A 25,533-nucleotide genomic window follows, 5' to 3' on the forward strand; every position below is an offset into this window, starting at 1 on the left:
CACAATGCAGTTCCACATATTTAAGATGCTTCTATATTTCTCCATTAACTAGTACTCAAATAGTTACTGGAAAGAACGGAGAAAATTATGCAGCAGATTAAGGGAAGTCCCCATTGCCCTCACTGTCAGATCTTACCTGTGGAATCTTGAAAAGACCTAAGATATCTGCCATGCGTGAGGAGGTAACAGAGGCAAGCCCCCCAATGACTCCTATTACATTTTGATGGATGCCACATTTGTAATTGGGGACAAACTGATGTGATTTGAAAAGCAGGTCCAGGGTGGTTCGGTAGGTCATTCTTGAGTTAGAGTAGCTGTCAGAGATGTGGAACCCAAGAGTAACATTGGGCAAGATCTTGGGATTGTCGTTGATCTTGTCAACAGCAAAGACCAAGGCCAGGATGTGCTGGTAGAACTTGGTCATAACACTGCAAAGAAAGTCACATGCTATTTCTTGTGAGTATTAAACAGTGCACAAAGTCATTTTAACACATTATTTGTCCACTCTACATCCTGAAGATTCAGCTTCCTGACATGAAGGGAAAACACAGCCTGCATAACTAAGTTATAGTGGTAAGAATGTAAAATGTATTGTGGCTACCTTTTCCTGTATTCCTTTAGATTTGCGCATCATAACTAAAGGAGTATTTGTATTTGTCTTGAAATCAAATTATAATCTTCATTTCTCCAAACACATAGATTCTGAAGACATCTCCATAGATTGGCAGAGGCATTTCCCTAAATTTCACTTTCTTAGTCTTCAGAGTTTCTATTTATTGTGTTGTTTATCACTATAAAGTTCCAATTGCAAACATCCACTGAAGTTTGTAAAACCATTGCAACAAATTAGAAATATAAAAATTGTTTGTCTAATGGTTTGGTGCCCTAGTCCCTTAGCAGATTATTTCATAACAGAAATTGTCTAAAAGTCAAATGCCTATTAGGATGCATGAATGAGTCTCTTTCTGTTATATAAATATATCCCTTTACCAGTTACCACATGCTGTTGGAGGTATCAGAAAAATATAGAATGCAATTCAGACAATGTGTGTATTTCTTCACAGTGTTGTGCTTTTTATTGTTGGAAATACATTTAAAACTGAAGTCATGTAAAAGAAGAACAGTTTCTATTTAATGGCTTGCTGCTGTGGTTTCCTTTTCAAATTTGATATCACCCGTTGATTATAAATAACTCAAGGTACATTAGTCACCATCATTCCACTAACAGGGATAAGCAGACTAATGAAAATTGAGCAAATGCACAATAGCTAAGTGAGGCAAGGATATTCATTCCCACAGCAATTCAAAACAAATCCTACAGAAAATCAGCAACAAAGAATTAGGAAGTCCGAAGCCCATTTCTAAAGAGGTGGTTTTGCCTGAAAACTAAGCTCTCTGGTGTTAGGAGCTGGCAGGTCTCAACACAGCAGGCCAAGTTGGTGTCACTGTTGCAAAGTTTCATCTAGAAGGATTACACTGAAAATCTATATGGAGCACAAAACATTAAGCCACTCTGGAAGAGTCTGGGCAGTCAGGGGAAATAGAAAGGGGGGGGGGAATAAGAGGGATGGAAGGATGTCTAAACAACAAGAAGGTAATGAAACAAAGGATATAGTTATCATCATATCTAAAACATATGGAATTGATGCAGTCATATATATATATATATATATACACACACAACTACATTAAATTAAAGGCCATTTCCTTACAATGGGATTTCAATCAAGCCCTGAGAAGGGTGTTGTTTGAAGAGGACTGGGCGGGAAATATAATGGATAAGAGACACCATCCCACCAATGAGGAGATCACCAGGCTCATACCACTCGTGTGGAAAATTTACAGGATCATTTTTGGTGCATTTCTGCGCATGCACTTTGCAAACCACGCTTGAAAGCAGTAGGAGATGCAGAGAAAACATCCTGATGACAAATCTTCCTCCACAGAAAAATTCTCCTACTTCCTTTCTACAGCATCAATTCTAACATTAGCCACACTTGAATAAGATGACATAAGGTGCTAGCTGATTTCAACAAATCAGCTCTTTAAAGAATGCTTTGAATGCTAGGGAAGAAATACCAACTTGGTGCTTACTCCATACAAACAGAGAAGAGAAGCTGATCAAAATGACGGCATCTGCCTTTCTATTAATCATAATCTTGGAGGTCTGTGGAATACTACAGAGCTTTACCCACCAGCTACTACCTTCAAGACAGCCACTAGTGCTTTGATCAGGTTAATGGATTATAGTGATTTTGATAATTACAAGGAGATAATCACACGCCTGCAATGTTTTTGAAATCTACGATGCATCCTGAGTTGCAAAAGCAAACCTATTTGTCAGATCCAAAGGTCATGCATTTCCCTTGATTCAAGCTGATGTTCCATAATGTCAGAAAAAGGAATACTACTGAAATTCAAACAGACTCACAGGGATGACATGAATGTGAAGGAAGAGTGTGATTGGAATATTGCTATGTTACCCCAATCGCCATGAGTGCTGCAAGATTCCAGAGGCTGCATTCACACTTTATCCAGGGCCTGTGTTTCTTTTTAGACAATGAGGCACAGCGTAGACTGTGGTGTTTTTATTATACATGGTTTATTTGCACATATAAGCAACTTTAGTCTAGGTGGAGGGGAATCCCAGCATTAAATGCCACAAACATAGGAACCAACTCCTAGGGACCATGGGGACTTTGCCCCCCCTCTAAAAGATTTGAGGGGGCTGGGCCTCACCAAAATTGATGGACATTGCCATTCAAATGGTGTGCATGCACCACATTATGTGATAAATTATGTGGGGAGGGGCTTACCTGCCCACCCTCCAATATTTTATTCAAGTTGGGACACCTGGCCACAAAGTTCCCTCGCTTTTCCCACAGGCACAGCAAGCTTGAGTTCAAAAATAGGAAAATCCTCCATGCTTTCTGTTTCTTTGTTATAGCCTGCCACAGTTACCCCAGATGCTCCTGGCCCCACTTCTCCTTTATTGCCCCGCTAACTGATTGAAAGCTATACCACCCCAGCCTAAATCATCCATGGTCCTTTGTTGTCCTGTCCCTCTCCTGCACTGTGGCAGGAGGGTGCTCAGACCCCCTCAGAGCATTGCACCTCCCTCCCTAACCTGGGCACAAGCTTCCCAGGCTTTGGAAAGGAGGTTCTAAGGCTCTGACACAATCCAGAAGCCCTCCTGCCTCCTTCTCAAAACTGGGTGGGGGGGAGCAGAGGTGTTATGGGGTAGGGCATCAGGCAGGAAGGAGAATCAGTCAGTCTCCTACATTCCCCTGGAAAGACACATTCAGAGCTCAGTTTGCTCTAGATCGTTTCACAGGTTTTCCAGCATGATGACTGTGCTTCCTTCTTGACAGACCCAGACATCTAACTTGACCTGGAGAGATTCATAGCTGTTCCAACTCAACTTGACAGATAGGGGTAAATTTCTTTCTCTGTCCCTCTCATAATACTAGAACTCAGGACTATCCAATGCAGGTGAATATTAGATTTAGAAAGACAAAGGATAGTACTTAGCCTCAAAAAAACCCCTACCAAACCAAGGAATTGGCTCCCAGAAGATGTAGTAATGGCCACCAACTTGGCTTTAAAAGAGAATTGGACAAATGCATGGCATATAAAGCTATCAATGGCTACTACCTTTGAAGGTAACGTGCTTTTAATACCAGTTGCTGGGATTCAGAAGTGGGGAGAGTGCTGTCTATTCTTGGGCTTCCCTTGAGCATTTAGTTGGCCATTGTGAGAGCAGAAAACTGAACTATACAGGCATTCTTGGTCTGATCCAGCAGTGCTCTTCTTGTAGATTCATGTGCTAAACAGGGGTCAGCATACTTTTTCAGCAGAGGGCCAATCCACTGTCAAACAGACCTTGTGTGGGGCGGACTATTTTTTTTTTGGGGGGGGAGGAATTAATGAATTCCTATGCCCCACAGATAACCCAGAGATGCATTTTAAATAAAAACACATTCTACTCATGTAAAAACACCAGGCAGCTCCCACAAATGTAAAAACACACTAATTCCGTGGGCCAGATTGAGAAGGCGATTGGGCTGCATCCGGCCCCCAGGCCTTAGTTTGCCTACCCATGTGCTAAACAATGTGGCAAATTAAACGCAGGAAAATGCATCAAGATAAAAAAAGTAGACTACTTGAGCAGAAGTTCATATCCTTCTCTTCTTTCTTTTATTCTCCGTGCCAGAAATGATTTGACAGTGACTAAATAAATAAAACAATTTCATGGCATCAAAACAAAAATCAAATTTATGAAATATTTTATTTCCTTCAAAATGACCAATACACTTTATCTCTCTCTCTTTTATTTCCATGAAGGTGATCTAGTACATAATTAGGAAGACAAAGACTTGTAATTTATCTCTTCTTTCGTATAAGTTGTTCTCTGTTGTTCAACTCAGGTCTCACTAGAATAATATAGCATTTTGGGAAAAAGATACAACCCAACAACCCAGCACTGGAAGCCAAGATGGAAAAGATCTCCACAGCCACCATGTATTTTCCACTTGTGCTCAGGTAGGTTGGGACAAATGATTGCCAAACACTGCAGAAGACCAGCATGCTGAAGGTGATGAACTTGGCTTCATTGAAGCTGTCAGGCAACTTCCTGGCTAGGAAAGCTACAGTGAAGCTGATGGTGGCCAGGAAGCCCATATAGCCCAAGACACAATAGAACATTAGGATTGACCCTTCATTACATAAGAATACAATTTGATGAGTAATTGTGTGTGCATCCAAATCTGGGAATGGTGGAGAGGTTGCCAACCAGAGAGCACAGATTCCCCCTTGAATATGGGAGCAGGATAGAATAATAGAATAAGCCAGTCGTTTCCCCACCCATTTCCTCATCCTGGATCCTGGCTTGGTAGCCATGAATGCCAAAACCACAGAAATGGTTTTGGCCAAGATGCTAGAGAGGGCCACAGAGAAGATGATGCCAAAAGCAGTTTGTCGGAGAAGGCAGGTTGCCTCAGTAGGCTTTCCAAGGAACAGCAAGGAGCAGAGGAAACACAGGAGGAGGGAGATGAGGAGAATGTAGGTGAGGCTTCTGTTGTTGGCTTTGACTATGGCAGTGTCTCGATATTTAATGAAGATGCCAAGCACCAGAACTGTGATCAGGGACAACAAAACTGCAGAGGAGGTTAGAATAATAGCCAAAGTGTCATCAAAAGCTAGAAAATTTGGAATCTTAGGAATGCATTGATCCTGACCTTTGTTTGGATATTGATCATCTGGACACGTAACACAAGTTTCCATGTCTGGGGAAAACAGAATATTTGAAGTTTAATTCAAAGAGCATTGCCCTCAAGAAGATCTAGATATGTCTGGTTAGCCTACAATCACCATGGAAGGTTGCAAAAACTTCTGAACATTTCTTGCTTCAAAAAAGACATGCCAGAGATCAAACCCAGAATTTTCCACAGGAATTTGTGGGTTTGTGTATTGTTTTTTGACCATCTTCCAGCCACCTTTGGGAATAACAACCACTATACAGTGAAAAGAGAGAAGCTCTGCAGCAATTAGGCATTCTGATGAGCAGAAGAAGCTGAGGAGATGCAGAGAATTCCACTCCTTTCCCCCATATGTGGATGGTGGACACATTTGCCATGCCCTCTTCCCCTGCAAGAAGAGAAGACCCGCCTGCATGGGTAATGGGACAATTTGCCCTATAGGAGAGGAGATCAGAATATTTAATCCAATCCCACACCACACTATCCCCTCTTTTCACTGAGACACCTGATTTGGGGGATGATACTAATTGGTCTGTGTCAAGGTGGTTTTTGTTTGTTTGTTTGTTTTGCCTACTTCTCATTACTGAGTGTTGTCTGCATGACTGGAGTAGTGCTTTGTTTGAGTTTGCCAAACTGGCATTTGGTCTGGGTGGGTGAGTGGTTTTTGGAAATTATCAGAGCCAGAGTAGAGTTTGGGCCTGTCAGGTGCATTAGGGTGAGCGCTGGCCAAGGGTGCCACAGTGTGCATGTCAGGTTCATATACCCAAGGAACACCCAGGGGGAGTTTCCTTGAGACTTCCTGCATGATCACAGTGTGAATGGCACCTGGCTCAGGAGATTGGACGGTTGAAATCCTTCCATGAATCCACTTCACCTTGTAGACTTCATTGGTTTGGGTTAATTTGTTTGATTTATTCTGATAGCAGATTCCATAGCTGGTTTATTTCCATAAATATAACCCATATTTCTTGTTTCAAGTCTTGTTGGGTCTGTTGGCAATGTAGGTTAGGCTTCTATTGTTGGCTTTGTCTATGACTGTCATGGTGTTTTATGAAGATGCCAAGCATCAGGACTGTTACCAAAGAGAAGAGGTGTAGAGAAATTTCCAACCTTTACTGAAGTTTAATTAAAGGCTGGGAAATTTGGTATGTTTGGAATGAATTGAACTTTCCCTTTGTTTGGATATTGATCTTCTGGACAAAAATTTTCTGGGTATGGAAATTTAGAATCTGTTTTACCAGTTACCCACCTAATGTATACTTGACCAAGTCACCTCAAAAAGAAGTAAGTGTGTTTCCTATTCTTCCATTTCAATTTACTGTAAACTGATGGATTAATCTGTTAACATAACATCACATGACAAGTTTCAGCCCTTCCTTCCTCTTTTCTTCTTCTTTTTCTTTTTTACAAAAAAGGGAAATAATTTACTCTAGATGATTAACATGAAATACCCATAAAACATATCTATGTAAACAATGAGAAAAATACATAGTACCATAATTTGAAAAAAACTGCAATGTTAACAACAGCAAATTTGCAAAAGAGGAAATGTTTCTTTAGGTATATCTGAATACAATATTTCGTACCCTCTGCATTTGAGAACATCCCATCTGGACATGCAGCACAATCATAGCAGCAAAATTTCTGTCCCTCCTTCTTTTTCTTCCTGTAACCAGGAGGGCAATAGTCATTGCATACTGAAAGGGGTGGCACCTATCCAATGAGGAAGCATTTAGAATTAATTAAGTGTTTTGAGGAATTCATCTTAGTCTTAAGATCTACCACCAAGCAGGAATCATAGCCGCACTATAAATTTAAGATACATTCATTGCACTATAACCATCCTAGTTTCTTGCTTTAGGAATGAATACAGCTCATTATAGAATTAACAAATCCAATAACAAACAAACTAAATAAAATTAGTGAAAAGGCAGAAGCTAATGTAATAGAATAATTTTAACTGAAAATCGGCTGAAGAGATGTATTGTCAAATAATTTCTGATGGATGAAAATACAGGTAAATGCATGCCCTCTTCTAGGGACTACCATAAGGTAAAAAGGTAAAGGTACCTCTGACCGTTAGGTCCAGTCGCAGATGACTCTAAAGGTTGTGCACTCATCTCACTCTATAGGCCAAGGGAGCCAGCGTTTGTCTGCAGACAGCTTCCAGGTCATGTTGCCAGCATGACTAAGCCGCATCTGGTGAACCAGAGCAGCGCATGGAAACACCGTTTACCTTCCTGCTGGAGTGGTACCTATTTATCTACTTGCACTTGATGTGCTTTCGAACTGCTAGGTGGACAGGAGCTGGGACTGAACAATGGGAGCTCTTCCTGTCTCGGGGATTCGAACTGCCGACCTTCTGATCGACAAGTCCTAGCCTCTGTGGTTTAGACCACAGTGCCACCCACATCCCTCCACCATAAGGTAGGGTTCCCATATATAATGGCTGCTAATCTAATTGGGTTTAATGGCAGGCCAAAGAAGTAGGTTTCAGAGTCTAGTCTTAAAGTATGGGCAGATTAAGAGTCCTGCCTTAGCTTTCTTTGCGTCTCTTGCCATCTAGTTCCATAAATGACAATGAATGTTGATATTTGGCAGGCCGTGCGGGTATTTCCTCACCTGAGTCAAGCCTCTTTGCCATTTGATTCTGCCCTCATCAATGGTGAGTTTTTCCCCAGGAGGTGCCTGAGGATCCAGCCTTCCCACTTTGACCCTGATGAAGGACTGATTTGGGAAAGTGACCAAGTTGGTAATATCAAATCCAGCTACTAATTCTCCATGTTCATTAAATGTAATATCATCTCCATCACTGTTGTTGAATGAAATCCTCTGCAGGAATGAATGGAGCTAGGAAAGAAAAGGGAAAGCACTAAAATGTGTTGTAATGGTCTCATCCTGGGTTGTACTACTCCAAAAACTCCACTCACCTTTTCGGGTGGGCGGCCTTGCAGCCAGGCATCAGGGCCCCTGCAGTGATCTGGCGGCGGGCAGAGATTGCTCACCCCCAGTCACTGTCCAGGTTGTGTCACTGGAGCTGGACGGGCCTCACCTAAAGGTGGCCTCACTGTCCAATCAGCACTGCTGGGAGGCGTGGCTACAGGAATCTTAAACTGTGGCACAGGAATCTTAAACTGTCACACCCTTCACCAGATCTCCCACTTTTTATGCTTTGCTATGACACAACCTTTCTATGGACAAATGTCAGCTGCCATATTGTTGGGTCTGGGTAGAATTTTTTTCCACTTGGCAAATTGGCACCAGCCATTTGGTTTTCACTAAAACCAAATGGCTGGTGCCAATTTGCCAAGTGGAAAAAAAATTCTACCCAGACCCAACAATATGGCAGCTGACATTTGTCCATAGAAAGGTTGTGTCATAGCAAAGCATAAAAAGTGGGAGATCTGGTGAAGGGTGTGACAGTTTAAGATTCCTGTGCCACAGTTTAAGATTCCTGTGCCACAGTTTAAGATTCCTGTATGGAAGTGAGAGCTGGACCATAAAGAAGGCTGATCGCCGAAGAATTGATGCTTTTGAATTATGGTGCTGGAGGAGACTCTTGAGAGTCCCATGGACTGCAAGAAGATCAAACCTCTACATACTGAAGGAAATCAACCCTGAGTGCTCACTGGAAGGACAGATTGTGAAGCTGAGGCTCCAGTACTTTGGCCACCTCATGAGAAGAGAAGACTCCCTGGAAAAGACCCTGATGTTGGGAAAGATGGAGGGCAGAAGGAGAAGGGGACGGCAGAGGACGAGATGGTTGGATAGTGTTTTCGAGGTTACCAGCATGAGTTTGACCAAACTGCGGGAGGCAGTGGAGGACAGAGGTGCCTGGCGTTCTCTGGTCCATGGGGTCACGAAGAGTCGGACACGACTAAACGACTAAACAACAACAACAACATTTGGTTTTCACCTACCTTGTAGCAATAATCACAACTTTGTGAGGTTAGGCATTGGGTAAGTCCTTGTTTGCATGGAGAGGAGGTTGTAGCCTTCACCTTCACCTTCTCATTAAGGGTATCTTGCTAAAGGGATCTGGGTCTGTGGATTCTGTCTGATGCCCAGACATGGGCTAGGTCCATGCCACCCCTGTGGGGACCCTTGGGGTGCCCCTATTTAATGTAAGTCATAGGGCTCCCCCTATTGGTGCTTTGCCCTTAGATGGACTCTCTGCAGATGTTTGGGAGTTGCTGCCAGTTGTTGATGTGTTGCATATGGAAACCTGCAGCAATTCATATCTCTTTATATATATAAGAAATATAACAATTCCCATTTTTATACAATTAGGATTATATTTGTTATCATTTGTTATCCCACAGAGGAACTTATGGTCTTCATACAAAAACATCTTGAAGGTCCCAGGCCACAGAGAGGTTAGGCTAGCCTCAACCAGAGCCAGGGCTTTTTCGGCTGTAGCTCCGATTGGGTGGAACGCTCTGTCGTAAGGGACTAGGGCCCTGCGCGACTTGACATCTTTCCGCAGGGCCTGCAAGACAGAGCTGTTCCACCAGGCCTTTGGCCAGGGCACAGCCTAACTCCCTCCTTTGGCAATCCTCACAGAACTTCTAGCCCAATGGTTGCCATTAATTTGATTGGAATTAATCTTATAATGAAATGATTTTAGAATGTTTTATCATTTTACTGTTGTTAGCCGCTCTGAGCCTGGCTTCGGCTGGGGAGGGCAGGATATAAATATTATTATTATTATTATTATTATTATTATTATTATTATTATTATTATTATTATCATTGACTATATTCATCCTCGAACATTTCTGAAGGTCAGTGGTGAAAAGTCCTTAAAACAGATGTGTGAGAGTTACATGTAAACATTCAGACTTGTATACAAGCTGGACGCATGCCTTAAGCTAAATCAATACCTGCCAGGCTTCCATATTTTGTGGAGACAAGCTGCCTCTGACCTCCTTGTGGCTGGCTTTAGCTGTGTATGCAATATGTAAGGCATGTGCCAGAGCATACACAGCATTATAGATGCTGTAGCTGTGGCCAGTCATGCTCATTTCAAAATAAGGTGTAGGAAGGCTTTCCAGCATTTCCTCTTCTGTACATATTTTTCCAGTGATTGTGGACACAGTGGAGTTTGAAAACGAACATCCGAATGCTTGTTGCCAGAAATCTTTTATAAAACCATCTCCCTTTGCCCAATTAGGATATACACCCTGAAGAAAGTATTTGAAGTCTTGAATCTCCTCTGAGTGAATTGCAAATGAGATAGCACCATGAAATGTCTGTATATCTGTGGTAATTAAGCTTTGCCACCTATATAATGGAAAATCTATTTGGGCTGTAGTAATCCAAACTTTAGGTCTAGATCTGTGTTGAGAAAATATTACTTGCATTATTCTAGATGCTGCTATAATATTCCCTGTAAATGTTATGGCTGCACTTTCTCCATATATCAGAACTGCATTGGCTTTGCTTGATATGAAAGCTGGCATTTTAAAGCGTATATTGTCAATCAAGTCACGTGCATTGCTGGACAAATGCATTGTTTTTTTGCTTCTGTCTGTGAATGCTGAACAGATTCCATTCTTGAAAAGCATTGGCTCTATCGTTTGCAAGAAACGTTCTCCACCTTCATCATCCTGAGCAATGAGCCCTACCCATTTCCACTTGAAGTGCTGAAATAACTCAATGATTCCTTGGTACTGAAGGTCTTCGTTAGGAACCATACGATAAAATGAAATGAAATGAGCTGGATAACTCAGTGTTGGTTGAAATGAACCAAATGAAATCTAAAGGGAAAGAAAAAGACAGACATTTTGGAATGGTATCAAAGGTCATTATATTCTCATTTACACAATTATTTTCATAAAGTTACAGTCCTATATATCCCCAATGTTCTTCTGTTTAGGACGATGTCCCACACTTTTTACATCCAGACATTAGTTTTCCATTCAATATTCAGCCCTCTAACGTTTGGAGCAACCTTTGGTGAAATTCTCATTTCCTACCTGTGGAATCTTGTAAAGACCCAGGATATCTGCCATGCAGGAAGAGATGTCAGAACTTAGCCCCCCGATGACTCCTATTACATTTTCCTGGATGTCACATCTGTAGTTGGGGACAAACTGATGTGATTTAAAGAGCAGGTCCAGAGTGGCACGGTAGGTCATCCCTGATTTGGCATAGCTGTCATAGATATGGAACCCGAGAGTGATGTTGGGCAAGATCTTGGGATTCTCATTGATTTTGTCAACAGCAAATGCCAAGGACAGGACATGCTGATAGAACTTGGTCACCATGCTGCAAATAAAGTCACTTGTGATTTCAGGGGAGAATGAAAACAGTGTACTCTGCATCAATTTAGCAGTATTTGACAAGTCAGCTGCCTAAGTATGGAGAGAGGGCAGAATCTTCTAAGTTAGTCAAAGTTAGACTGCAATTTTTTAAGCACTTGTGTGGTCAAGAGATTGGTGATATTACAAGTTGTCCATATGTTTTTGACATCTCATCTGGGAACAATTCCCCCGCAAAGCTGCTTTTAGGGTTGGACCAGAACCTAAAGTAGCCAGAGCCTTCCATTCTCATTTCATCTCTTTCTGACACCCAGTTTTCTCTCCCTCTGTCTGCCATCTCTCTTTCCCCTCTCTGAAAATGCCACCTCTCTGAAAACCTGGAGACAATGTGCTTAGTTTTGAGCATTTCATTTTCTGATCAGAAATAGGGTCTTTTCCTCTTTTTCAAAGCAATCAGAGTACATTACAGTCATCCTTAGAATTACAAATATCAGTACAATGAAAAAGCCTATTTACTTACAATGGGACATCAACCCAGAACTGAGGTGGGTGTTCATTGAAAAGAAGTTTGGGGAAAATGTAATTGATATGAGTTGCTACTCCACCAATGAGGAGATCTCCAGACTCGTACCACTCATGCGGAATATACACAGCACTGTTTTTCACACACTTAATAGTATTCACTTTGCATACCATATTTGAGAGAAGAAGCAGGCAAAGCAGCATCATGACATTAAACTCCCCCCTGAACATGGACTGTCCTGTTTCAGGCTACAACTCCATTCTGCTCTCTTCTGCCTGAACTAAACATGACACCTTGGGTGATAGCTGAACTCTTCTAATGCACTACTCAGAGAAACATTAATGCACCTTATCCATAACCACAGCAGCGAACAAAATCATGGTTTAAATTTGCATGGTTTGAATGACAATTAAGAGACAGAAATTGAACAATCTATGAAAGGATGGGGTTTTTTAAAAAATCAAAATGACAGGGCCCCATTTCTCTCTCTCTCTCTCTCTCTCTCTCTCTCTCTCTCTCTCTCTCTCTCTCTCTCACACACACACACACACATATCTCTAATCTTAGCAGTTTATGGATTTCTGGAGTACTTAAAACCATTTCTGACTTGAATTCTTTCCTTTCACACATACACGTTGGCACTTTCTTCTTGTGATTTCAATTATAGTGTTTTAGATAATTACAGAGAAGATAATCACTTCTGCAAAGCATTGGACTGCTGAATATATGTTTCTATAACTACTGCAGAAAACATATTTGTCATAGCATAGAATGATAGTGTTCGAATAGACCTCCAACTGTCATCTAGGCCAATGCCGGTGGTCCACATTACTAAAACTCAAAAGTTGGCCATCTGCTTTAAAATTTCGTCTGTTTAAAATCCTCACTGGTGAGCATACCAAACCCCACTCTATGTAAAGCTAAAGCATCCTTTTTAAAAATAGAAAATGAAGCATAAATCTATAACACTTAGATTCAGATATAATATTTATGTTAGTTTAGTTTGCAACCACCACACCACTGTCCTATGAGGGCTTCCAGTCTGTCACTATATTTGGATAAGATCCAATCACATACCTGAAAATTAAGGTTATACAATTAATGTTGATATTGTGTCCATCAGCAACAACCATTCAACAAAACTGTCCCTCCTCAAATCCGACTTTTTATGATAAGGAAAATGATGAGGAAACACATCAGAAAATAATATATGCTTGATGCGATGTTCTCAAACAAATCAGGATGAACACTCAATGAACAGGTTGTCTTGAAGTGACCTAGCAGGGATATATTTGGTAAGGTATCCTAGTGTTATATGTATACACCAGAACCCTCATACACATATACCGCACACAAGAACCTCAACATACTCTTCTGCAAGGAATAGAATAACTATTGGTGTGGAGGTAATAAAAAACAACACATGTCTGAATGTGTGTTTGTTGCAACTCTTATTTCCAATAATAAGCACTAACACCTTCATTTGTGGGGGCCCTTTGCAGGACCGCACGCATTTGGGACCCACCAGCTGGTTGGGCTGGCCTGCCTCCCTGTGTTAGTCATTGGAGGTTCCCGCCAAACCTCAGTTAGCCAATCAGCCCTTCAAGGAGGCGGGGCCAGTTGCTTAAATAGGAAGTGGGGGTGTCAGCAACAACCATGCGGTCGGCTCTGGAGGTTCACCCATCCAACCCTCCCTTTGTCTAATGCTTGTTTGCAGGTTAACCATTTTCCTTTCTGTTCAGCGGGTGCTGCTATAGTCTTTGGATGGTTGCTGTTGAAGAAATTTCCCTGCATTGGCAGGTTTTGCCTTCCCTGTAGCAATTTGTCACAACTTTGGCAGTTTTAGGCATTGGGAGGAATCCTTTAGTCTATCTTCCCTAAATGGGGTGTGTGTGCGAAGTGGTGACTCACCCCCCCCCACGGCAGTGGTTCTAGGGTCCTCTCTTAAAGGAGTCACTGGCCATACACTGAAAGCTTGTCAGTGAACTCTCCTGCGTTGTGTGGATATGAGGTGGGCTGCCAGCATACACAAGCGCCTTGCTGTGCACCCTCCCATATCTCATTCACCTTGAGGAGCCCCCGTTTCCCTAACAGGGGGGCTGGGAGGGATACACGCCCTCTGCCTGAGCCAAGGTCTTCCTACATCTGAAAGATTTAATAAAGTTGTGCCCAATTTTTAATTCCATAACCCGTTGTCATGAGTCATTATTCCTTCTGGTGGTCTTACGGGGCCGGGGGGGTCTCCACCTGGGCATGCAAACATTCTTGCACACCAAGAGCTAAAAAAGAGAGTGGTTTCTTACAAGTAAATATAGTGCACATGCTACTTTTCACTTGGTGGATCATCACCTTGTTGTGGAGGCATCCTCGGTCAAACCACTGGCACCCCTTAGACAATGTGATTGTCCAAGCTGAAGATCGCCATGATGTGCTCTTTATCAGAGCTATGATGGGGGCCGACGACTGCTGGAGAGGTCACTGATTAATATTCTCCATGATGGCTATCAAGATTATACCTCAACACAGGCTTCAAGGAAGGAAACCAAGGCACAAAATGAATATTCAAGCCCTTCAAGATCCTATTAAGTGGGGTTGCTTTCAAATGACTTTTAAGGACCATCTGCTTCCCGAGCTTCCTGATAACATTGAGGAACACTGGACCAAAATTATCACACACTGGAAAGAATAAGGATTACAGCTAAAGTTTCTCACTTGAAACTTTATAAATTACCTATTACACAGACACGAATTGGAATCACAAGATTGTAGCTGTTATAGAAGGAATTACTATATCTGAATGGAATGGAAATTATTAAAATTTTGGAATGCAGAAAAAATGTAGAAGAATGAAATCATCAACTCTAACATGCGAGGGGGCCAGTTTAATTAAATTCTATAATTTGGCATTTGGCATTAATAAGATTATTAATTGGATGAGATTGGTATTGTTATAATGAGGCTTTTATTAGAAAATCATATATATATATATATATATATATATATATATATATATATATATATATATATATGCTTTCGTAGATTTTCACGGGTACAGGAATGCAGGTTTTGGTGTCCTCGGGTGTCTTCCCTCCGGATGCTGCACCCCCCTGCAATCCCTACACAGATCTGGCTGACACAGGCCACAAAACCACAGCTCGCCCCTATACACGAAGCCAAGCCAGAGCACAACTAAGTGCAGTACAGCCATCTTCTCAGAAAAATTCTTCACAAAGTTCAAGAGGTCAAGACACAAAGACTTTAGCAACTAATCCACACCTAATGACCCACCTAAGTGGTACTCAGGATATCACTCAAGAAATCACTCAAGATATCCCTCAAGTAATTAAGGAACAAAAGAAGAAAAGGCACACTAGCCTGGGAACTTCCTCTCTGCCCAGAACATTGGAGGCCATACACCACACCCCCTCAACAGTATTTATAGGAACTAAAACACTGAGATCCTGCTGTGTTCCAGTAACAAGAAGCCGAAAGCACCTGCCTGAAGATGACGAGTGAGACCTCGTCGAAACGTCGCATAGACACCCCAACTTTTACACGGGAAGACACCCGAGGACACCAAAACCTGCATATATATATATATATATATATATATATATATATATATATATATATATATATATATTTGCTTTCGTAGATTTTCACGGGTACAGGAATGCAGGTTTTGGTGTCCTCGGGTGTTCTATTTCCATAGTGAATTGTATTTTGGGGTGTAGGCTGTTGAGATGTGTGAGGAAGCTATCCAGTTTTTCCTTCCCGTGTGGCCAAATTACAAAGGTGTCGTCAACATATCTGAGCCAAAGTTTGGGTTTGTGTTCTGACTTGTCTAAAGCATTGGTTTCAAAGTGTTCCATGTACAGGTTTGCGATGACCGGTGAGAGGGGTGATCCCATAGGTGCTCCTTCTATCTGTTTGTATCTTTGTCCATTGTGGATGAAGTACGTGTTGGATAGGCAGTGGTTGGTCAGGTCCAAGATGTATTCGGGGGGATTGTATTTGTTTTGAATGGCTGTCAAGGCTTCATTAATGGGCACTTGTGTGAAGAGAGATACAACATCGAAGCTCACAAGTAGGTCATTAGGATGTAGGTTTTGCTTCTTTATTGTTTCTATGAACTGGAAGGAGTTTGGAACGTGTGAAGAGATGGATTCTGCATAGGGCTGAAGTTGCTTGGCGAGAAATTTAGCGAGATTTTGTAGAGGTGAGCCTATGGAGCTGACTATTGGTCTGAGTGGTGTTCCTTCTTTGTGTATCTTGGGGAGGCCGTAGAGTTTGGGGCATCTGGATGATTTTTCTCTGGGGATGATTCTTAGCTGGATTTCTTCACTGATAGGAGAGGCTTTTATTTTGGATTTGGTGGTTTTTTCCAGATAGGTGGTGGGATCTGTTTTTATAGGTTGGTAGGTAGGATCTTGGAGTAGATTTGATAGTTTTGCTTGGTAGTCCGATGTGTTCATCACAACCACTGCCTATCCAACACGTACTTCATCCACAATGGACAAAGATACAAACAGATAGAAGGAGCACCTATGGGATCACCCCTCTCACCGGTCATCGCAAACCTGTACATGGAACACTTTGAAACCAATGCTTTAGACAAGTCAGAACACAAACCCAAACTTTGGCTCAGATATGTTGACGACACCTTTGTAATTTGGCCACACGGGAAGGAAAAACTGGATAGCTTCCTCACACATCTCAACAGCCTACACCCCAAAATACAATTCACTATGGAAATAGAAGCCAACAACCAACTTCCCTTCCTTGACGTCCTAATCTACAAAAAACCGGATGGCTCCCTAGGACACACTATCTACCGGAAAAAAACACACACCAACCGCTACTTACATGCACAATCACACCACCACCCTGCACAAATAAACTCCGTAGCCAAGACTCTCATCTCCAGAACCAAACGCCTGGCTGACAAAGACCACTTGACAACTGAGTTACAGAATCTCTCAAATGTGTTAATTGCCAATGGATACCAGCAAAACAGGGTTACGAAGCTAATCCAAAAAGAAACACCCCCCAAAAACCAAGACACAGAAGAAAACAATGGCATGGCCCTCCTTCCTTATATCAAGGGCACTACAGATAAAATTAGCAAAATCCTCCATAAACACAATATCAAAACAGCCTTTTGCACCAACCAAAAAATAGCCAATATCCTCAGAAACCCCAAGGATAAAATCCAGTTGGAAAACCAAGGGGTCTATGAAATACCCTGCAAAGTCTGCCCAGCCACGTACATTGGACAAACAAACAGACGAATAAATGCACGTATCGCAGAACACAAGAATGCCGTCAAAAAAGAAGAAAAAACTTCCTCTCTTTTCCAACACATGAAAGAAACAGGACACGAAATTAATTTTGCAGATTCCAAATTGCTCTTTAACATGGAACATCACCACAAGAGAATAATCATGGAAGCCATCGAGATAGAGAAACACCCTCACAACATGAACAAGCGTGACGACACATCCCGCTTGCCAGACATCTGGAAATTAGCCCTCCCCACAAAAACTGACACCAGATCCAGAGGCACACAGAACGCCATCACCAATCAACCACACCAGACCCAAACCCAGACCCTCTCCACAGATAAATTACAGACACCATCCAGTAGCCAAACCATGGAGGCACCTCCGGATGCTGCACCCCCCTGCAATCCCTACACAGATCTGGCTGACACAAGCCACAAAACCACAGCTCGCCCCTATACACGAAGCCAAGCCAGAGCACAACTAAGTGCAGTACAGCCATCTTCTCAGAAAAACTCTTCACAAAGTTCAAGAGGTCAAGACACAAAGACTTTAGCAACTAATCCACACCTAATGACCCACCTAAGTGGTACTCAGGATATCACTCAAGAAATCACTCAGGATATCCCTCAAGTAATTAAGGAACAAAAGAAGAAAAGGCACACTAGCCTGGGAACTTCCTCTCTGCCCAGAACATTGGAGGCTATACACCACACCCCCTCAACAGTATTTATAGGAACTAAAACACTGAGATCCTGCTGTGTTCCAGTAACAAGAAGCCGAAAGCACCTGCCTGAAGATGACGAGTGAGACCTCGTCGAAACGTCGCATAGACACCCCAACTTTTACACGGGAAGACACCCGAGGACACCAAAACCTGCATTCCTGTACCCGTGAAAATCTACGAAAGCAAATATATATATATATATATATATGCTTTCGTAGATTTTCACGGGTACAGGAATGCAGGTTTTGGTGTCCTCGGGTGTCTTCCCGTGTAAAAGTTGGGGTGTCTAGGCGACGTTTCGACGAGGTCTCACTCGTCATCTTCAGGCTGGTGCTTTCGGCTTCTTGTTACTGGAACAGAGCTCTGTTCCAGTAACAAGAAGCCGAAAGCACCAGCCTGAAGATGACGAGTGAGACCTCGTCGAAACGTCGCCTAGACACCCCAACTTTTACACGGGAAGACACCCGAGGACACCAAAACCTGCATATATATATATATATATATATATATATATATATATATATATATATATATATTCAACTTGGGGAGAACCAGCTTCATCTTCCTGGTACCCAAATTAAATGTGTCAGGAGTTAAAACTCACCCCCAGAAACTGGACAGGTTTTTCTAAACAGTTTATCAATTTGATCCTCTTTGGAACTCTCAAGTCAAGAAGTCTGGAAAGCCACTGTCTGTAGTTTGGGCAAGCTGAATCTAATATAGTAATTTAGATGGTTATGAAGGAGGATATTCAATGTTTTTGGACTCCTGAAAAAAAATGTTTGTTTCAGAAGTGCTGAAACAAACATTCATCACATAGAAGCATGGAGCTGGAACTGTCCTCAGATACCATCTAGTCTATCATTCCAACCAAAGTGAGGAATTCAGCACTATGTTGTGCCTCTTTTTGTGTTTCTGTGTAGGCTAATGATATAAATGGAACAAAAACACCATTTACTATTTAATGGAAAAAATATTAATTTTGAAAACTGCATTATTTAGCAATTTTTCATTGTAGATATTATTTATATCCTTTTGTGTTCTGCTCAGGCCTCAGAACAATGAAGTAGTATTTGAGGAAAAGCTGAAACCCAGCAATGGGTAAGAACTCAACACCCATGGAGATATCAAGCACCAGAGCAGTGCTCTGAGGGAATAGAAGTGAAGAAAGCAGCAAAACAACCACAGAACTTTCAACAAATGCTAGAACCTTCAGCTTCTGATGACTATTGTTCCTTAGCTTTATTTAGATATTGATTTTCTGAACAACTGACACCAGTGTTCCAGGGACGCGGAGAGCTGGGCAGGACATGGAGAGACTTATATCAATTTTAAACTCTATTCAGCTGGGTCTTGGGAACTAGGAACCAATCCTAAAAACTTGGGTTTACATTCACCTACCACCTCAGTTGGTAGTAGCCCCTCCTGAAGGCTTCTGAATGGTGTCTGGAATATGCCAGTGTAATTTATGTCAATACAAGTTATGCCAGTTTCCTTGATTTAGGGTTTCTGGCTGTAAGATGTATAGCAGCCTTGACATTTCTATCCCAAGGGTGTACCATTTAATGTTTCCATGCTAGATGTTATGGTGGATGATCCACAGTTTAATCATCTGCTAATATGGACCAACAGAATAAAACAGGTATATTTGCTAGATATTATTAATTAACTAATAATTTTTAGATAGTGGGACAATGGGACAGCCTTCCTCAGATGGTGGTAGACTCTCCTTTGTTATAAAAGATTAAGTAGATGATGGGTGCCTACCAATCAGGAATTGTATAGCAGTGGATTACTTGCATGGGCAAGGGGTGGACTAGGTTATTTTTCAGATAGTTTTCAGTTCTAAGATTGTATGATGTAGCGGACATGTTTTCTCCAGCAGTTATGCTATGGATGATGAACCATTGAGTTGAAACTCATTGCAAAGTAATTTTGTCCTCTGTTATTATATAAATAACTATAATTGCTTCAGTTGGTCAAAGCTCCAGGGGCTTTCTTGTAAAACCATAGTGGGGGATTAACAAGCAAGTCTGGAATTGCATTATGTAGCCCATATTGTGTTGTTGTTTTTTAAATAAAAAGAAGAAGCCAAGTATAGGTATAAAGAAGGGGGGTGTCTGTAAATTTCTCTATTTCATTTTAAATCTCAAGTTTCCAACTATGTCCCTTGACAATCTGGATGATGGTGTCCCAGCAGAGTCTGTTTCCATCCCAGACAGGATGCAGAAATCAGGCCGGCAGCCTTCATGAGATTGAGAGAAAAGGGGAGTCAGCTGCAGAAGAATGTTTGCCACCAGGATGTTGGTGCTGCTCCTGCTCCTGCTTCTCCCAAACACAGTGTTCAAAGTGCATGCTAGTAAATGCACTGGAAATAGTCCTGTGCATATTCCACATGAGTGGTATGAGCACAGAAATCTCGTCATTGGTGGGATGGCATCATTCATGCGTTACCTTTTCCCTAAATTTGTATTCAACAAGCACCCTTCTAAGGTCTTGTCTGATGTCCCAACGTAAGAAAATTGCCTGGCATTTTATTTTAGTGTTGCTTAGTCTTGATATTTGTATCACCAACTGCCGATTGTATTGCTTTGAAAATATATTAGTTTTTTTTAAAGAAAAATGATAGATGGCTAGATAAGGAAATGAAATACTCAAACACCCATGAGTGTAAACTGTGCCTTTATGGCCAATTGGACATTTAGAAATATTAACCTTTTATGGTCCAATCAATCTCTGCTCTGATTATCTTATGTAGGTAGGGAGTCTTCTCAGTATATGAGGGAAATATGGAATGGGAAGCATTCCATCCCCTCACCAAATTTGAACACATTCAGCTATATTCAACCTATATAGCTCTGTATTTCATAAGTAGCAGCTTGCAACCTGAAGGTTATATGTAGTTCTCAGCCTAATTTTATACTGGTGGCAAAGGAGAGAGGATAGAGGAAAGGGAGGTGGCTAAAAAACCCCAGAGTGAGTCAGCTTGAAATCTGAGGACTCTATGGAATCCCCAGCCTAGGTCTATATTGGTGGATGGCAATGGGAAGAAAAGTGGAGGAGCAAGGCAGTGAGACAGAAAAGTGTGACAGAGGGAGAGGAGATATCAGAAATTAAGAAAGAAAAGGGGGACAGAATGGCTGCAGCTTAATAGGTCCCAGGAATGAGGCAGGGTGGTGGTGAGGACACAAAGGTGAGAGAATGAGAGGATCTGTTGGTGCATTCACATCACATCCCTGCCCTGCCTCACGCCATCCAGGTAAGATTGGATTACTACTGTCATTATCAACTAACTAGGGAATGCATAGCATAATAGAGAGTGAAAATAAGGGGAGAGGGAAAAATGACAGTCCATACTTTGTTCCCATTGAATATATTTTTTTCCAAAGAAAAGCTGATATGCAAAAAAACAAAACTGTTGACTACTACCTGCTTATGATATCAAATGACTAGTTTGAATGATGCATTTGTTTTAAGGAATAGGTTGCTAAAGAGAAACTTGCAACCAGGGCAGCAAACAATTTGCTGGTACAGCACCAGATGCCTTGCATACAAATGCTCCCATGTTTAACCCCAGATGTAAGTCGGCAGGGTTGGGAAAGACTCCTTTTTAGAACCCTGGTGAGTGCCTGGACCTGTTTGAGTATTGTGCCTTTGGATTTCTGCATTATCAAATTAGGCAAGTTTGATTCAGTCTTCATTTTGTATGTCTCAGAACACACATATTCTGGAAACTGTATAGTATGGGTCATATATATTGAGTGCTTGTTGTCATCTAGATGTTGCTGAAGTACAGGTTATATATTCCCTCTTCATTTGCCATGATGGCTGGAGCCGGAGTCAACTAATGGCCAAAGTTCCCCAGCTCCCATATAGACAATGCTGAGATAAAGGGACGCAGAAGAAAGCAGCCTCCAATGTTGTGGTTTCAAACTATTAAAAACCTAGATGCTGAAGGTGCATGGAAGCCTAGTAGTGCAGTCAGTCTTTTCAGGAACTCTCAGAAACCTTTAGCTATAATCCTGTGGCAGACTAGATGCTTCAAGCTGTAATCATTTCAGAGTAAAGAACCAAATTGATTTAAAAAACCCAAGAAATTATATGACCCATACTATACAGTTTCCAGAATATGCGAGTTCTGAGACATACAAAATGATGTATGTTGGTCCGAAGCCTGAACCAAACTTGCCTAATTTGGTAAGGTAGAAGTCCAAAAGCACAATATACAAAAGTTACCAACAATACTCTTTTCTTTATTTTCAATAGGACTTGCCAGATAAATAACTTTTCTGGTTTTAACTTTTCCTTATAGTCAGGCAACTGAATACTGTAGGTGAATACTGTGTGCAGACAAATACCGTGATAAAATGTTTTGTGCATTGGTTAATTATCTGATGACATGTCAACTTCATTTGTAGTGTGGTGACCAAGTTCTACCAGCACATCCTTGCCCTGGTGTTTGCCATTGATGAGATCAATTATAATCCCAATATCCTGCCCAATGTTACCCTTGGGTTCCACATCTATGACAGCTATACTGATTCTAGGATGACCTATCGCACCATTCTGGACCTGCTCTTTAAATCACATCACTTTGTCCCCAACTACAAATGTGGCACCCAGGAAAATGTAATTGGAGTCATCGGTGGATTCAGCTCTGATACCTCCTCACGCATGGCAGACATTTTAGGTCTTTTCAAGATTCCACAGGTAGGATCTGAGAATCAGAGAAATGGGGACTTCTATCTCCTGACACATCTGTTGTTTTAACAAATTTGTTGTAAAATAAAAACATTTTTCCTGTTTAACATCCCTGTCTCCACATGCCAGAGTTTTTCTTTAAAAAATGAAATTAGTCAGTAGCAGTAGCAGTAGTAGTAGTAGTAGTAATGATGATAATAATGATAATAATTTATTATTTATACCCCTCCCATCTGGCTAGTAAGAAGGGACATGCCTCATAAACAAAATAAATAAATTAGGCATCCAGCTATGAGTATGAGATGGGAGAGATTCCAAAAAATGTGTTTTAGATGTGTAGAAAAGAATTGCTGCAAGTCAAATAGGACTGAATAGCTTGAGGAAAAATGGATGAAGATAGCGTAAGGTTATTATGTATGTGCAAAAGACAGAATAGTGGCTTTAAAAGTTGTGGATATATAAAATTGCACTGTAAGAAAATATTTAGATAAATGAGAGAAATATGAGCGCCTGTTTCTACTCAGTAATGCCTGGCTTTTATTGTTCAGATTTCATATGGCTCTTTTCAATCAGCAGTCAGTTATCAAATCAAGTCCCCTTCCTTTTATCGAATGGTTCCTAGTGAATATTTTCAGTACAAAGGAATTATTCAACTCCTTTTGCATTTCAAGTGGAAATGGGTTGGCCTCATTACCCAGGATGATGAAGGTGGAGAACATTTCTTGCAGACCATAGAGCCAATGCTTTCCAAAAATGGAATCTGTTCTGAATTCACACAAAGAGTTCCAACAAATGTGCGTTTCTCTGAAAATGTGGTCAAAATGTTGTTGGATCGATTAAATATTCTCCCAGCTGTTCTGGTGGGCAAAGCCAATGCTGTTATTGTATCTGGAGAAAGTGCACCAATCACATGGTTGGCAAATACTGTAGCAGCAATCGATTTGTATCGAACAAGGTATCGTCAATATACATTTTCTGCAGTAAAGGTGTGGATTACGACGGCTCAAATTGATTTCAGAGTCTATAAACTTCAAATGATGAGTGATATGATTAGCCGAATGTTCCATGGTTCCATTTCTTTTACAATTCACTCAAAGGAAATTCAAGATTTCCGGGCATTTCTTCAGACAATAAATCCTTCCGAGGCAGATGGAGATGGTTTTATCAACGATTTCTGGGCAGAAGCATTCAGTTGTTCTGTTTCAAATTCTGCAGGTGTGTCTACATTCTTCAGACATTCTCCATGTACAGAAGAGGAGATGCTGGAGAGCCTTCCAGCACCATTTTTTGAAATGAGCATGACTGGTCACAGCTACAGTATCTACAATGCTGTTCATGCTCTGGCACATGCTTTGCATATCATGTACTCAGAAAGAGCCAACAATAAAGGAATGGATGCCTGGGGAAACCTGTCTTTTAGAAATGTGGAACCTTGGAAGGTAGTGTTTCCTCAATGACAAATATGAATAATCAAACCCTGGGTCACAGTGATGTGACATGCAGTAGCAAACATGACATTGACTACTAAATTCTTACAGTATATGAACACTCCTTGCTTTTCTCATTCTCAAATTCCTTCCCTTAACATTATCTGATCTCATTTAATAGCAATATTTTTAACCTCGTTTCTCCTTTTGGAGATTCTCTTGCTCTTCCTATATTTGCTACCACACTTGTCCTTTGTCAACCATAATTCACTCCTTGTTGATAAAACTCCTCAGTAGACTCATGCTTTACGTACCCATGTTTTACGAATCTTGTGAATTAGTTTCTTTTGACAGTGGCAGCAACACTTTGGGGCAGATTTACCTTGAAACGCACACATACAGCTTTAAAATGGAGGTCTTTATTGTACATGCAGAGAGAGAATAAAAATATACACATTGAATGCTTCATGCAAATGGTGTAAGCAGGACCACTGAGAGGTAGAATAAAGGGGGTATATATGTTGTGCACAGCCTTTGAGTTCTATGTGCGGTGCAACCAGATTCGGATTATTTGGCAGGACTTCAATGAAATAAGCCTCATCACACAGCAAGCAGTTAAATGCATGCCACAATTTACAACACAAGGAAATTAATTCCATTTCTTCTTGTGGTTGCTCAACAACCCATTGCAGAGAACAAAAATACATTGAATTTCTGAATTGATTTTTTAAAATGGAACAGGATGAAGTTAGTTCCACCCTTGTGTAGAACCAGATCATTGAAAATTCCATTTAAAAAGGAACTAGTTTTAGCAGTCCCCAAAGAGGAGGAGGAGGAGGAGGAGTTTGGATGTGATATCCCACTTTATCACTACCCTGAGGAGTCTCAAAGTGGCTAACAATCTCCTTTCCCTTCCTCCCCCACAACAAACACTCTGTGAGGTGAGTGGGGCTGAGAGACTTCAGAGAAGTGTGACTGGCCCAAGGTCACCCAGCAGCTGCATGTGGAGGAGCGGAGACGTGAACCCTGTTCACCAGATTAAAAGTCTACCGCTCTTAACCACTACACCACACTGGCTCTCTGGTCCACAGGTTCCCCATCCCCCCCATTAAGCCCCTCCCTTTAATATTACGATGTTATAAAATTATCTTTCTCTCTCCACCAAGCTTCACTCATTTCTTCAGCGAATCTCATTCAATAATAGTGCTGGAGATTTAATCACACTAAACGAACACGGGGAATTGGCAGCTGGATTTGATATTACAAACTTGATCACGTTCCGTAATAAATCCTACGTTAGAGTGGAAGTGGGCACACTGGATCCTCGCAATCCTCCTGGGAAAGAGCTGACC

The 25,533-nt window shown here is 41.4% G+C and overlaps 1 protein-coding gene across 1 annotated transcript; it reads right to left on the bottom strand.

Moving 5' to 3' along the window:
- Positions 1–4,383: 4,383 nt before the first annotated feature.
- LOC309354706 (vomeronasal type-2 receptor 26-like) lies at positions 4,384–5,283 on the bottom strand (the record flags this gene model as incomplete). The annotated part of the gene is made up of 1 exon (XM_081884971.1): positions 4,384–5,283. One exon carries the CDS (start codon positions 5,281–5,283, stop codon positions 4,384–4,386), a length of 900 nt encoding a protein of 299 aa, XP_081741097.1.
- Positions 5,284–25,533: the final 20,250 nt, after the last annotated feature.

Source organism: Podarcis melisellensis (genome assembly GCF_964234715.1).
Source record: "Podarcis melisellensis genome assembly, chromosome: 13".
Taxonomy (NCBI): Eukaryota; Metazoa; Chordata; class Lepidosauria; order Squamata; family Lacertidae; genus Podarcis; species Podarcis melisellensis.